The sequence below is a fragment of the Miniopterus natalensis genome, chromosome 9 (assembly GCF_054644295.1).
Source record: "Miniopterus natalensis isolate mMinNat1 chromosome 9, mMinNat1.hap1, whole genome shotgun sequence".
In the NCBI taxonomy this organism is placed as follows: Eukaryota; Metazoa; Chordata; class Mammalia; order Chiroptera; family Miniopteridae; genus Miniopterus; species Miniopterus natalensis.
In genome coordinates, this window is record NC_142089.1 from 70,833,953 (window position 1) to 70,848,022 (window position 14,070).

General features: G+C 44.2%; 1 protein-coding gene across 1 annotated transcript in view; it reads left to right on the forward strand.

The window, feature by feature from the left end:
* The window catches only part of ELOVL2 (ELOVL fatty acid elongase 2), a 61,203-nt gene extending 48,680 nt beyond the window's left edge, over positions 1 to 12,523 (forward strand). The window contains exons 4-8 of the mRNA XM_087820026.1: positions 3,458 to 3,535; positions 5,891 to 6,062; positions 8,508 to 8,632; positions 9,123 to 9,257; positions 12,134 to 12,523. Of these exons, the coding sequence (XP_087676152.1) occupies positions 3,458 to 3,535; positions 5,891 to 6,062; positions 8,508 to 8,632; positions 9,123 to 9,257; positions 12,134 to 12,259 (636 nt within the window). The 3' untranslated portion in view covers positions 12,260 to 12,523. The remainder of the gene's footprint in view (positions 1 to 3,457; positions 3,536 to 5,890; positions 6,063 to 8,507; positions 8,633 to 9,122; positions 9,258 to 12,133) is intronic.
* The last annotated feature ends 1,547 nt before the right edge of the window (positions 12,524 to 14,070 follow it).

Below are 14,070 nucleotides of genomic sequence, written 5' to 3' on the forward strand. Positions count from 1 at the left end.
TGCGGACAGGTCTAAATCATACACATAGGTGCTCGCTGATTTACCTGACCCTGAAAGGGGAAGTTTTATTTTAGGTTCTCTACTAGGTGAATTTTGGTTCACTGATGAGCTTGCGAGATAGTAATTTATGGGGTTGGTTTCCCTGTATAACAAAGGGAAAGACACTCGTCATTGGATTGTTGTCAGAGGTAGCAGCTGTATCAGGAGATCCAGCCCCAACCCTGCTGGAAGCTTTGGTGTGGTGGAGTCAGGAGGTCCAAATTCATGTGTCGTCTGTCACTTCCTCTGTGATTTAGAGGAGGTACTCAGGCTCTCTGACCTTAGGCAGGTCATCTTTGAGACTGCGATATGGTATTTGTCCAACTGAACTCGTGAGTGAGATGTTGGGGTTGATCAGTTCGGTTCAGCCAACATGCAGTGAGCACTTGGGAGGTGCTGCCAAGTGGATACAGAGACGGAGCGGGTTCTGCACTCAGATGCTCACAGACAAGCACAAGCAGGAGTCAGTACGTGCGAAAAGGCTTCATACATCTTAAAGTGAGTATTAGTCACATCAGCAGAAACAGGAACAACAGGGTAGTGTTTGAACAACCAAGTAAGTGGTGCCTGTCTTTTAGGGAGAACTCTGCACGGAGCTCACTTCCTACTATGAATTCTGTCCAGTTTCTCTTCTCACACTTTCATATCTCTTGGTTCAGAATCACTGCTACCCATTGCCTCCTCCGACTGTAACCTCTTTCAGGGCAGGCATAGGTCTTTTCTTTGACACTTTTGGGGTACATTCTATAGACACCAGTCAAATGATAATTTGAGTTAACCTTACTGACTTGTTATGCCCTGGTCAGATGTTTGCTTAGTCCAGGAAATTATTGCTAAAATTATTAACTCTTTCAACAAATATGTATTGAGTTCCTTCACTATGTCAGATTCTGATCTAGATTCTAGAACACAGCCTTTACCCTAGTGCAGTGATTTTCAACCACTCTGCCGCAAGAGCTTTCAAAGCGTGCAATATCTGACTGTTTAATCAGGGGCACTGTTCTCTCTTCCTTTAGATTGTCAAGTATAAAAATGACAGCAACCAACACAATAGCCATCCGGTGTGGATGAATCAAAATTACACCTATTTTTTTTGGCAGATCGGCAAAAAATATATTTTTGGTGAGCGGCAGAATTTTAGCAATTAGTTTATGTGCCATGAGATGAAAAAGGTTGAAAATCGCTGCCCTAGTGCATTGAAGGGTGATGGCTGGTGGTGGGGCAGGAACGCCTCTGGAAGGAGGTGATATTTGAGCTGAGACTGAATGATGAAAGTAAGCCAGGCATCTAAAGATCTGGGGCGAGTGTGTTCATGAAGGAGGAACAGCGAGTGTCACGTTCTGAGGCAGTAACAAGCTTGGGCGTTCAAGGCCCATATAGAGAAACAACGTGGCAAGGACACGGGGGACAGGAGAGGATTCAAGGGGAGGTGGGATGCGGCAGATCAAGTAGGGCCTCGTAAGGCATTCCGCTTATTATTCTGAGTATAATGGAAAACCCCTGGAGGATTTTAATGAGGGGAGCGATGGGATCTCCCTTTTAAAACAGATTATTCTTGCCGCTACACGAGAATGGACTATGTGAGTGAGTTGCGGGACAAGAGCAGAAGCAGAGTGCAGTTAGAATATGGTTGTGGTACAGCAGTCATCGGATGCTAGCAGCCTGGATTGGGCGGGGGAGATGGGGGAAGCCAGTGGATGCTGGACGCACTTTGGAGCAGCCGCCTCAGGGCTAAGCCTGTCCCTTCAGCGCAGAGGTTGGGTGGCTCCCGCGCACCAACCCAGCCGGGACATTAGGAATGGTTCGTGGTGAAGCAGAGAGAACCTCCTGCAGGTTGGCTGCCTAATTCTGATGTTTAGTTGTTAAGTTGTCAGGTGGCACAGGGGTGAGGGTGGCCTGGATAAATCCGACTGAAGCAGGAGATGTCCTGGGGTAACAGAGTATGGCCTGTCCTCTCCCACTGCCGTATTGTTAGGATACAGTGAAGAGACTTAGAGCCCCTGACTACAGAGCTGCAGCCTGACCATAGAGGTTTATAATTAACCTTCCTGCACAATGTTAAACAGCTTTCTTATTTGAAAAATGCACCAGCACACAAAAATTTACGTATACTTCTAGGAATTTTAGACCCCCTGTAGCCTGTCACTGGTTCCCCCTTGAGCACCAGGAGCATAAAGCCCAGGGGCCTCAGGGGATCACTGACTTGTAATAAATAGATCCCAGCAGGAAATCCAGCCTCTTTACTCTCGCTGGACCCACTTATCCTGGTAATCCGTGATTACGGTGGTGCTAACTGAAAGGCAATTAGGTTAGAAGAAAAGAGGTAAGTCAGGGTAGTGGAGTAAAGGCAAGGATTCTGAAATGTTCTAAATGTGTTTAGTGGCTCACCTCCCCTGTTCAGTTCCTTAGCGTCCCTCCCGCTCTGTGCGTGCAGTTTAGCAGCTCTGGCCTCTGCACGCTTCTGATAGGCAGCCGAGAGTGGGCGTTAGCATATAATTCCTTATGCAAATCACAGCCAAATGCCTCCCATTCTAGAATTTTACCTTTCTTCAGTAATAGTGGGAAGGAAAGGAGAAAACCTCTTTTGTAGAATTTTCCACAAAGAATAAAAAGGTGTTTTTTGTGTGTGGAAAGAACACTAGATAAGGGCCTGAAAGGCCTGAGTTCCGACCACTGTTCCTCTGCTTTCTAGCCATGTAATCTTGAAGAAATCACTTACTTAGTATTTACTGAGTACTTTTTATGTGCTAGGCATTGAGCAGGGAACTATAGATACAAAGATGAATGAAAAAGGCATGGATTTCATGGAGCTCTTTGTGTTTACAGACATTAACATAGACATTAATATAGACATTAATCGGTTATAGTCACACGGACGCTTGATTGCCACGCAGTGTAGAATGAAGCAGTGGCATAAGAGCCTTTCTGAGCCCAGTTTTCATATCTGCTAAATGATACTAAATACGTACTTCATAAAATCATTGAGATGATCAAATAAGGTAAATATTTATGTATAAGCCAATATAGAGTACTATTAAAATTTTAGTGTCGTTTCCTCATGTTTGTTTACATTTAATTCTACATTTTGCTTGTGGAAATATACAACCATGTAATTCCTTACACAAAATATTTTGTTACTCAAATGATAGCTAAATTCTCTTTCTTTTTAGATTTAATTTAAAAAGAAAAAAATGCTAGAAGTAAATTACATTACCTAAGGACTCTCACCACCGATATCATTTCACAGCAAGAATTAAACGCTTTGATAATAAGTGTTTGAGGACAGGATCGAAGCAAAGTCAAATTCTGGGAAGTTTCTACTCAAGTCTCGAACAGATGCCAGTTAGAAACATGAATGGGGACTTGTTTTTATCCAAATTCTTGTGTTGACCCCTCCGCCTTTCTGTTTCGTTGGCAGCTCATTCTGTCCAGTTGGGAAGGAGGCTACAACCTGCAGTGTCAGGACCTTGCCAGTGCCGGGGAGGCCGATGTCCGGGTGAGTCAGAAGCCACTGGGCCACCTGTAACCGTCGCTCACTGAGCGGGAGGGAAGGCTTTCTCCTTGTGGGTGTGGGGCTGGGGCCGGGCTAGATCAGAAAGGAACTCCGATAGAGTTCTGATAGAAATGCCTGAGAACAAAAATGCTTCCCAAATGCCCACCTGTGGGACACTGAACGAACCGTGGTGCGTCCCTGGGATGGTCCCTTTCAGCATGAGCAAGGAGGTCTCTGTACTGTCACGGAATCGCCTCAGATACGGCTGAGCGAGAAGACGCAACCTGGGTAACCCTGTGTGCATACTGTACCTCTGTGCGAGAAAGGATGTGAACATGTGTGTGCATGCTGACGCTTCTAAAAAGAAACAACGGCAGAATAAGCCAAAAGCAAAGAGGTTTCCTCCGGGGCAGGGAACAGGGCAGAGGGGACAGGATAGAAGCTAGACCCCTCTGAATGTGCACTGTATTGCATTTGGCTTTGGAGTGTTTTGCATAATTATAAAACAAAATTAAATCTAAAAAGAAAGCAGGGCAGCTTCCCCCAGAAAACTTGGAAATAAACTAAAATAAATGAATATACCTATATATTAAGTTGGTGACATAACCACCCAAAGAAGAATTATTTCAAGTAACATTAAAATCCAGTGTTTTGACGACATCACTAATAAGATATATCTTAACTTGCTGACCGGCTATTTCAGCCAGAACTTGCCCATGTGGCCAGCCGCTTTGGTCAGCAAGGTGTTTAAAATTATTTAAATTGCTCAGCCGGGCCTGGCTCAGCAGCTGAGCATCGACCTGTGGATCCAGGGGTTCGATTCCCGGTCAGGGCACATGCCCGGGTTGCGGGCTAGGTGGCCGATCAATGACTCTCTCATCATTGATGTTTCTATCTCTCTCCCCCCCTCCTTTCCTCTCTCTGAAATCAATAAAAATATGTGTTTTTTAAATTTTTTTAATAAAATAAAATTACTTAAATTAATGTAAGTGGAGACACAAGTTATCTCGTGACTGGTCAGTGATGTCTGGACACAGAAACACGTGTATACTTGTGACAGGTCAGCAAGGTGTTAACAGTATTCAGTAATTTTTTTGGTTGCTATTAATAAAAATATCGGTATTGCTTTTCTGAAACTTATAAGTACACTGTAGGATAAAGTGAGTATACAGTGATGTTAATACCATTACAACTAACATTTGAACATAAAACAGATATCAATAAAAAAGTTAAATGAAATGCCATAATCATAGATTCAAATTAGAAATATCAGAACCAGCTTTATTCTTTCTAAAACAAACCTGTTTTTAGCTCTCTGTATAGAAAAGGCCTAGTCAGTCTGTGACAACCAGTACAATGAGCAGTGAATCCTCAGATTGTGTTCTCTAAATACTATAATTTTCCACCAGAAGGGATAGGTTCTTAGAGAATCTGGCAATTTTTGGTATCTGGAAAGAATCCAGGACCTCTCTGTGACAGAGAGCAAGGGAAATACCCAAGATTGCTAGAGTCTTGACAAAAGACCTAGGAGCCTCCTGGAAAAGACTCCCACTGCTGAATATGGGACAGTTTGAGTATTAATATTTTTGAAGGTTTATTGTTACCTGAAACGTTAAGATGGAAGCCACCACACCTTCTTGAGAAGTAAACTGAGAGCATGTATTCTAATTTCAGAGTTCCTGTTATAGTGTCTCCTCTGTGTTTACATGCCAGTGCTGAGGGACTCGGAGGGAAGGGGAGTGGTGATCAGTGAGGTAGAAAAGCATCTTGATTTTGAATCTTTTCTTCTGAGGAAGAGACATGAAAGAAGTAGTAGACTGCTCTTGAGTGGTATAGTTTTAAGAGACAAAACATGTACATTAGATAAAAAGTGAAATAGCTTAACCAACAGTAGTGATCTGTTGAGTGCGAGGCCCTGGGCAAAGGGGAGGCAGTCTCTGTCTTCAAGTGATTGCCAATCTGTTGGAAAAGATAGACTCATAACACTGACTACACCCTATTGTGGTTATTAAAATAGAGGCATAAAGTAATTTAGGAATATAAATGAAGAAGCAGTTGCTTCAGCCTGAGAAAGGAGAGGCAGAGTTCCAGAGAAGGTGGTTTTAAGGAGTATGCATTGGTTGTAGGTGCAGAGGAGTAGTTGGACCAGACATGTATTTTGGAAGGATGATACCAGAGTAGGTTGGATCGCTGGGAATGAGGGAAATGGGAGGCAGAGACCCAGGCGGATGCTTTTTTGTTAGCCTGACAAATGCACGCTGGTGGAGCACAGGACACTGAATGCTAGAGGGAGGGAGGGCATCACAGGCACGTTTCCATTGCTCACCTTTTATTTTTCCCACTTTAAAATGTTTACAGGTAGCCAAGGTGTTGTGGTGGTACTACTTCTCCAAATTAATAGAGTTCCTGGACACGATTTTCTTTGTTTTGCGGAAAAAAACCAGCCAGATTACTTTCCTTCACGTATATCATCATGCCTCTATGTTTAACATCTGGTGGTGTGTTTTGAACTGGATACCTTGTGGGCAAAGTAAGTGACTTTTCTTAACTTCTCAGTTCTATGTAATGGATCTTGCAAGACCTCTAGCACGTCTCTTGTGTTGACAAGGGGCCATGGCATAGCAGCTGTGTCGCATGGGGATGCATGTGTTTGTCAGTGGCTCTTCATTTCTGGTCTCTGATACTGGCAAAGTCTGAGTATTACCTTACGTTTTAAAAATATTTTCTTTTCAGTGCACCAAATATCCAATGGCCAGAAGCACATATCCTGGCTGGAGCAGTTCTACCCCAGTACCTGGGGCTGAAGAACTAAGTATAGCACCTTCCACAGTCACCACTTGCCGTGGTACAGATTGAGTCATTTCAACTTGTAGGGGTTGTTTTCCACTCCGAAAAACTGAAGCCGCATTGCCAACCCACCAGAGCATTGGCTCGTTTTCTTTACTAAGAACTACAATATAATATGTTTCACATCACACCCATTCATTCATATGTACATATTTTGAATGAAACAAAAATTTCATGAGACAATCTTTAACCTGGCTCCATTAATTTTTTTAAAATTCTATTTCACTTTTTCAAAAAGCTGATGGCAGTCACACTGCGTTGATTTACTAAAGGGTTCATCATGACTCACAATTGGAGAAACCCTGAGCTAGAGAAAAGTACTTTCTATTTGATATTGTCTTATACCTAAAGAATATTCTATGAAAAGTCAAAACAGATAAAACTTAGAATGATCTTGTCCTTGGATTTAAGATTTTGTAGAGATGAGATTTTTTAAACACCAGATTTGGACTACACCTGGCTGCGAAGCTGCAAACTCACCACAGTGTGAAGAAGGGTGTTGCTGGGGTGCAGTGGGCAGAGGGTGCTGGGCACGCCTTTCCCAGCCTGTCAGGATCTGGTTTCCTGAGTTTAGTGATTAAGACCCTAATAGACTTACACTGTAGTCAATATATAGACCATAGTCAACACCAAAGGACAATGATGAAGATTAAGTATTTTTATGATTGTCAACAGTTTCTAAGCATATGACAGCGAGTCTCAAATAATCGCTGGGTAAATACATAGAACTATGTGTGTGACCATTTCTAGTCCATCTAGAATATTATAAAAATTTTAAGCAGCAGCTAATTTTTAATTGATGAAAATGACAACTCAGGTTGGTAGAAAAAAAATCACAAATCTTGTGGTACTTGGTACTCTAAAACTCTATTTGTGTTTTCATATAAATTCAAGGGCCCCTCCAAGTTATTCCAGCCAGTGTTTCCCAAGGCCTCGCTGGGTGCGCCGTGTTACTACTTGTGTCTTATTTGTGAATTTGCATTTATCTCTTCAGGCCTCTAGGACTGGGAAACCAGGGTAGAGAATTTAAATTGATTAATTAACCAACACATGTGCAGTGCCTTTTAGTTTATATAGTATTATAATATCTCAATCCTACCACAACCTTAAGAGATAATTATTATACCCATTTTCTGGGTGAGAAAATCAAAATTTGCAAAGTCAAAGTAACATATCCAAGGGGACATAGCTAATAGGGGGTCGCTAGCTCCATAGTCTCTTACCATGAGATTGATCCCTCATAGACCAGCCTCTGGACCCTGGGCTAACGCATAGAACAGTACCCAGCACAGAGTGTGCACTAGTAAGCACCCAACACCGACCAATTTAATCCTCACAGTAGTGAGTTCCCTGTTTCCAACGAATAATCCATCTCTGACATCTTACCTCCTACACTCTATCTTTGCGACCCTTAGTTGGCCAGCATAAAACTTAATCCCTTCCCCTAGGTGTCCTGAAATACCCTGCACCCGCTGATGGCAGGTTGGGAACACTTCATGGAGATGACGGCAGGGCTTGGGGGAGTGCTTCAACACAGCAGACACCCTAAAATTCAGCTCTAGATATTCTTTGTCCTTAGTCCAGGAGATGGCCCATCTCTCCTCAGTCCCAGCCTTTTCTCATCCTGAGGCCCTTCTCTCTCCCCCGTGTTCTCGCACCTTCCCTGCATCTGCTGGTTCCTGGGTCCCTTTCAGGTAGATTTTATTTACTTAATTACGAAGAGCGACCTGTTTTTTTGACCGTTGAGCAGCCCCTTCAGCCATGTGCTACCCTCAGAATGGCTCATCGGAGGTTTGGCTACAGCGGGCACCTCTGTCTCAAACAAGTTCTGCCGTCGGCTTTAAGTCAACATGTTTTCCTCCCCATTAGCGGACAGTAATGGGTTAAAGGGACAGTGAAACCTTTGCAGATCAGGAGTTACCGGGTTGGGTGGCCCCGCTGGGCTAGTCCCTCTATCCAGGTGACCCTGTGAGTCCTGGAGTAACGGCTCAGAGATCAGGAAGCTCACCCGTGGACTGTCAGCGCCGGTCGTTACTCATCCCTGTGACGAGCAGGAGGGGCCTCGCGTGACTCAGTGAGCAGCCTTACTCTCCGGAAGGGCAGTGATTTCTGTGTGGTGCTTTCGCAGGTTTCTTTGGACCCACTCTGAACAGTTTCATCCACATTCTGATGTACTCCTACTATGGACTGTCTGTGTTTCCATCGATGCACAAGTACCTTTGGTGGAAGAAATACCTCACGCAGGCCCAGCTGGTACGTCCGCCTCCTTTCCGCTCGCCTCCCTGGGGCTCCTAAGGACTCGCATGGGGGGGCCAGGCCGCAGCAGTGCCGGCCCTCTCAGAGGCCAGAGGCTTCCGTGGGCGACGAAGCTGCCTGTCTTTCTCTAAAAATGGCCTTTTAAGAATGAAGCTTTGCATGCTAAGACACACTCTGTATACGTAATTAGCTTATTCCTTGCTTTGAAATGTAGACGAATACTTCTAAAATTAATGTCGATATTAAATCGTTTCAACTGCCACTTTTCATGAGAAAATTAATGAGCAATTAAGTGAGCAGTTCTAACTACTTACTAATATAACTTCAAATGAGATTTCTGGGTAGGATAGTGGGCTGTTTTTGCATTTTCTTGTTGTATTCCTGCCAAATTTAGGGAGGAAGAGTAGTTGATTGCCACCGGCCCGGACCCCCGGTGGCTGGCGTGGGCTCAGCCCGCCCCTCACCTCTGCCCCGTTTGCCACCCCAGGTGCAGTTCGTGCTCACCATCACCCACACCATGAGCGCTGTGGTGAAGCCGTGCGGCTTCCCCTTCGGGTGCCTCATCTTCCAGTCCTCCTACATGCTCACATTAGTCATCCTCTTCCTAAATTTCTATTTCCAGGTAAGTCAACTGTAAGCGGCCAGTGGTAAAACTGAAGAGACTATGCACTGTTGCGTTACATATTTGTTTAATTTTACTGAGCAAATATTATAGTAGCACATGCTTGTTGGTAAATTCAAATAACAGAGATGCACAAAGTAAAACTGAAACCCACGTTCCTGGCTCTTTCTCGGAGGATAACCGCTGTCAGCCGAGTGGGCATCCTAGCAGACATTTTTCAGTGTATACGTATAAAGTTTATCAAAAATATTATGCAGTTGCCCAGCCAGTGTGGCTCAGGAGATCGAGGATCTAGGATCCAGGAGATCGAGGTTCAATTCCCGGTCAGGGCACATGCCCAGGCTGCGGGCTCGATCCCCAGTTGGGGACGAGTAGGAGGCAGCCGATCAGTGACTCTCACCATTGGTGTTTCTCTCTCCCTCTCCCTTCCTCTCTCTGAAATCAATGAAGACATATTTAAAATATATATATATATATTATGCATTTGTAGCCTACATTTGTACTGTGCTAACAAAGTCTGAAGTCTGAAAGTTACACGGTGTGTACAGTAAAACAGATCCAGAAAATTTATGTGAATTAAGAAAATCATGGGCTAAATAATTTAATATTAAAAAATTGTTTTTATATCAGCTACTGTGATGTTATAGACTCACTGTTTCTTTGGAAAAACATTATTTTAAGGCAAACCAGTGTGCAAAGGTCACATCGACTTTTTGATGTCATTTTTTTTTTTTAATCCTCACTTGAGGATATATTGGGGGTCTTAATTGATTTTTTTTAGAGAGAGAGAGAGAAACATTGATGTGAGAGAGAATCATCGATTGGTTGCCTCCCTTACCCACCCTGACCAGGATGAACCTGAAACCTGGGCGTGTCCCTGACCAGGAGTTGAGCTGGTGACCTTCTGGTGGTGCGTGGGCAACACTCCAACTAACTCAGCCACCCGGCCAGGGCGAGTGTTGTTTTTTTTTAATTAACAATTTAAAGGGAGGAGAGCTTCAACGTGCAATTTCAAAGCAACTCTGATACAATAACTGGTGAAGCAGTAACTGCACAGGCCTCAGGCGGCTGTAGGTTTAAATTGCCCTCCTTTGTGGGCTGGAGAAACAGAAAACTTTATGAAGGAAATAAGAACATTTATATTCAAAAGAGTACTTTTAAAGTGGTTTTCAACTGTATTTTCTTCTTTAGACAAGTGCTTTCTGACTTTTTAGTTCGGATTTGCTGAAAGTCAACCCGTACATAGTGTTTTATACAAAGTACAACTGTGGGAACTGAACTTTGGGCAGCTTTTCAGCTCTTGTGTTTCTGAAAGTGGACTGGGTAGGCTTTGTCTGTTATGAGAGATAAGAGTTTCCTTTGAGAATTTCTAAAGAAATAACCATTGATAGAACCCAACAAAGCGTGGGGGGTGGGGGGATAATGTTGAGGACAGTTAAGGAAGTCATTTTGGTGTTGAAACTTGAAAAGAAGAACATCGCCCAGCAGGGGTCGCCAGTGGCTCTCAGAGCTTTAACTCTCCTGGTTGGTGAGATTGAATCTTAGTCTTTTGAAGTTGAGTATATCGTTTTAGTCTTAACCCTTAATACCATTGCTCTAAAAAGTAAAAAAGTTGCCCTAGCCAGTTTGGCTCAGTGGTTAGAGCATCAGCCCTTGGACTGAAGGGTCTTGGGTTCGACTTCGGCCAAAGGCACACACCTCAGTTGCAGGTTCAATCCCCAGCCAGGATGTGTGTAGGAAGCAACTAACTGATGTGTCTCTCTCACATCGTTGTTTCTCTGTCCCTCTCCCTTTCTCTCCCTCTCTTTCTCTCTCTCTCTAAAGCAATGGAAAAATATCCTTGGGTGAGAATTAAAAAAAAAAATTAAAAGTAAATAAATAAGTTTAAAATGAGGTGAGATCAGGTATTTTGTCAGAATAGCAAAGACATGCCAAAACCCAAATCAAGCTGAAGTCCCAGGTACTAATACTTTTAAAAAAACAGTACTTTTTCACTTTACTTATATATATTTTTAATTATGTCCTTAAGTCATGGGGATGTAATGTACAGCATGGTGACTGTAGTTAATAACACTGTGTTGAGTATTTGCAAGTTGCTAAGAGAGTAGGTCTTAAAAGTTCTCATCACACACCCTGGCCGATGTGGCTCAGTGGTTAGAGCTTGGCCCGCCCCCCAAAGGATCTCGGGTTTGATTCCCAGCCAGGGGCACGTGCCTCAGTTGCAGGTTTGATCCCCGCCCCATTGGGGCACATGTGGGAGGCAACCAGCCGATGTCTCTCTCTCACAGCTGTTTCTCTTTCTTTCTCTCTCTCCTCCCTCCATCCATCCCTTCCACTCTCTCTAAAAAGCAATGGAAAAAATATCCTTAGGTGAGAATTAAATAAAAAGTTCTAATCACAAGAAAAAAGTCTTGTGTGGTGATGGATGTGAATTAGACTTATTGAGGTGATAATTTCACAATATATACAAATATTGAATCATGTTGTACACCTGAAACTAAGACAATGTATGTCAATTATACCTCAATTAAAATACATATATATATATATATATATATATATATATATATGCTTTCCAAGTAAGCAACTAATGCAGAATAAGTTGAATGCTAATCCCATAATACATAAATGCTATGCTCATAAGGTGAAGGAAACAACCTTTCATTAGAATTCATACATATGTCCTGTTTTCCCCCTATTTTTATTTTTAACCAGAAGCCTAAAGATTGTCATATTAAGAACAGGAATTCTTCTTAGAAAGTCCAGTACCCAAGGATTTCGTGCACTGTTTTAGACTCTGCCACTTTAGGGACAAAGCCTTATTAAAGAATCCTTTTTCCCCCCCTTTTTCTCCTCAAAATGTCCGCATCCAACAGACATATCGAAAAAAGCCAATGAAGAAAGAGCCGGAGGAGGCGGCGGCGGGGAAGGAGGTGAAGAACGGCTTCTCCAAGGCCTACTGCGCCGCGGCCAACGGAGTGGCGGACAAGAAGGCGCAGTAGCCGCGGCAGGGCGGCCCGACGGCACCGCCCGGCTCCGAGGGCAAGGACTGCATTGAAAGTTACACGTGCTTTAGCATAAACTAATTTCTTTTGCGTTTATAAATCATTTGTACCCAGAATGTATTAATACCTTGCTATTAGGTTACTCTGTTAACTGAGTGCTTCTGTCAGCATCGAGGTGCAGCCGAGCTCTGTAGCCCCCAGAACTGGTGCAATTCTCTCTCCTCCCGCAGACGTGCCCTCGCCAGAAACTCTTCACGATGCCTTACACACACACACACACACACACACACACACACACACACACAGCACCATTTGTCACAGCAAGTCTTCAAATAAAACGTTAACAGTTGTTCACGTGAAAATGTTTAAAGGAAAATGTTAATGATCTCCTAAATACAGGGTATGTTCTAACTTAAGCAATAATTGTCAGTGCATAAAGTCAGTAGTCCCTCTGGTCCTTTAGGGGTCAGCCCCAGAAGCTATTAAAATGGGGTTATAGGTGGAAAGTCTAGCAGAACTTCTCCCTCTCAAGCGGTGCCTGTCACATCCCACAGCCACTCCTAACTTCAGCATGGTGATACGGTAAGGAAACTTGTGTTGTTTTTATTTGGAGGATTAGTTTTCCTAAGAAGGAGGAACATCCTCTGACAGGCCCGCGTAGCTCAGGGGTTGAGTAGCTGGGCCTCCGTTTTCATCCGGATTCCGTAATTGTTCACGTCTGCCCCGCACGTCAGGCGGCCCTCGGCTGGGATGCAGACAGGCGCAGCGCTCAGGATCGAACGCGGGTCTACACCCGGCCGCCCGGTTCTTTCTGAGCCAGGGCTCGCGTCCAGTCAGCCCCCCTCCCGAGAGCGGGCCCTGGAGCATTCCGAAGCCAGAGTTCACAGAGCGGAGCGGGGAAGGACACTGAGTTCGCCAGCTGTTTCTTGTGAACCTGTTTGTGAATATTACTCCCCAATACCTGCTGTCGCTCTTTGCAGGTTACGTTTTTGAAAGTAGGAGCTGAAATTCCAAGGCCTCTGGAAAGATTTCGGCGCTGAGCCGTGGGCTGGCAGTGCCCACCCGGCCCCCTCAGCCCACCCTTCCCCGCTCCGTGAGGCAGCGGCAGTAAGAGCCACGCACAAAAGCACAGGAAGCCGTCAGTGACAGCCCCCCCCCAGTGTCAGCTGTCACTCACTGTCACACTGTGCCAAGCATGGAAACAGGATATTTTCTGAAGATTTTATGATGATTCATACCCTGTAAAAGTGTTTTTATCCCCTATACCTTCTTTTGGAAACACGTTTTAGGTCATCACATTGACATCAGATGCTTCAGTGCCAGAAAGGAATGTCACCTGGCACAGCGCATTGCAGTCTGCCTGGGAGCCCTCCTGTCCTTTTAGGCATTTTTTCCCCCTGAGCTCTAATTTTTAAATTATTTTTCCTGTTTAAAAACACTGACTTTTGTACTGAACATTGTGCACTGACACGGTGCCGGCTTTTCTGTCTTCTCTTTCCTGTAAACTACCCACTCAGGATTCCGGGCCCCTCTGGAAGTGACTGACCTTAGACCCGTCTTCCTGGAGAAAGCTCTGGGCCCTGTTCCATTCCCCTCTCTACTCGATCATTCCTACCCAACAGACATCTCTAGCCGATGCCCGCTTACCCTTGGATTTATTTTTCTAAGAGTTTTCTAATACCGACTTGCTCGAGGGTGCCACTCCGTCCCGTTATAACTGTATTGTTGCAAGAAACTCGTTGTAAAACAAGGGCTAGCTTCGAGCATGACTGTCACTGCTCCTCCCTGACAAGCACAAGCCGGGCTAA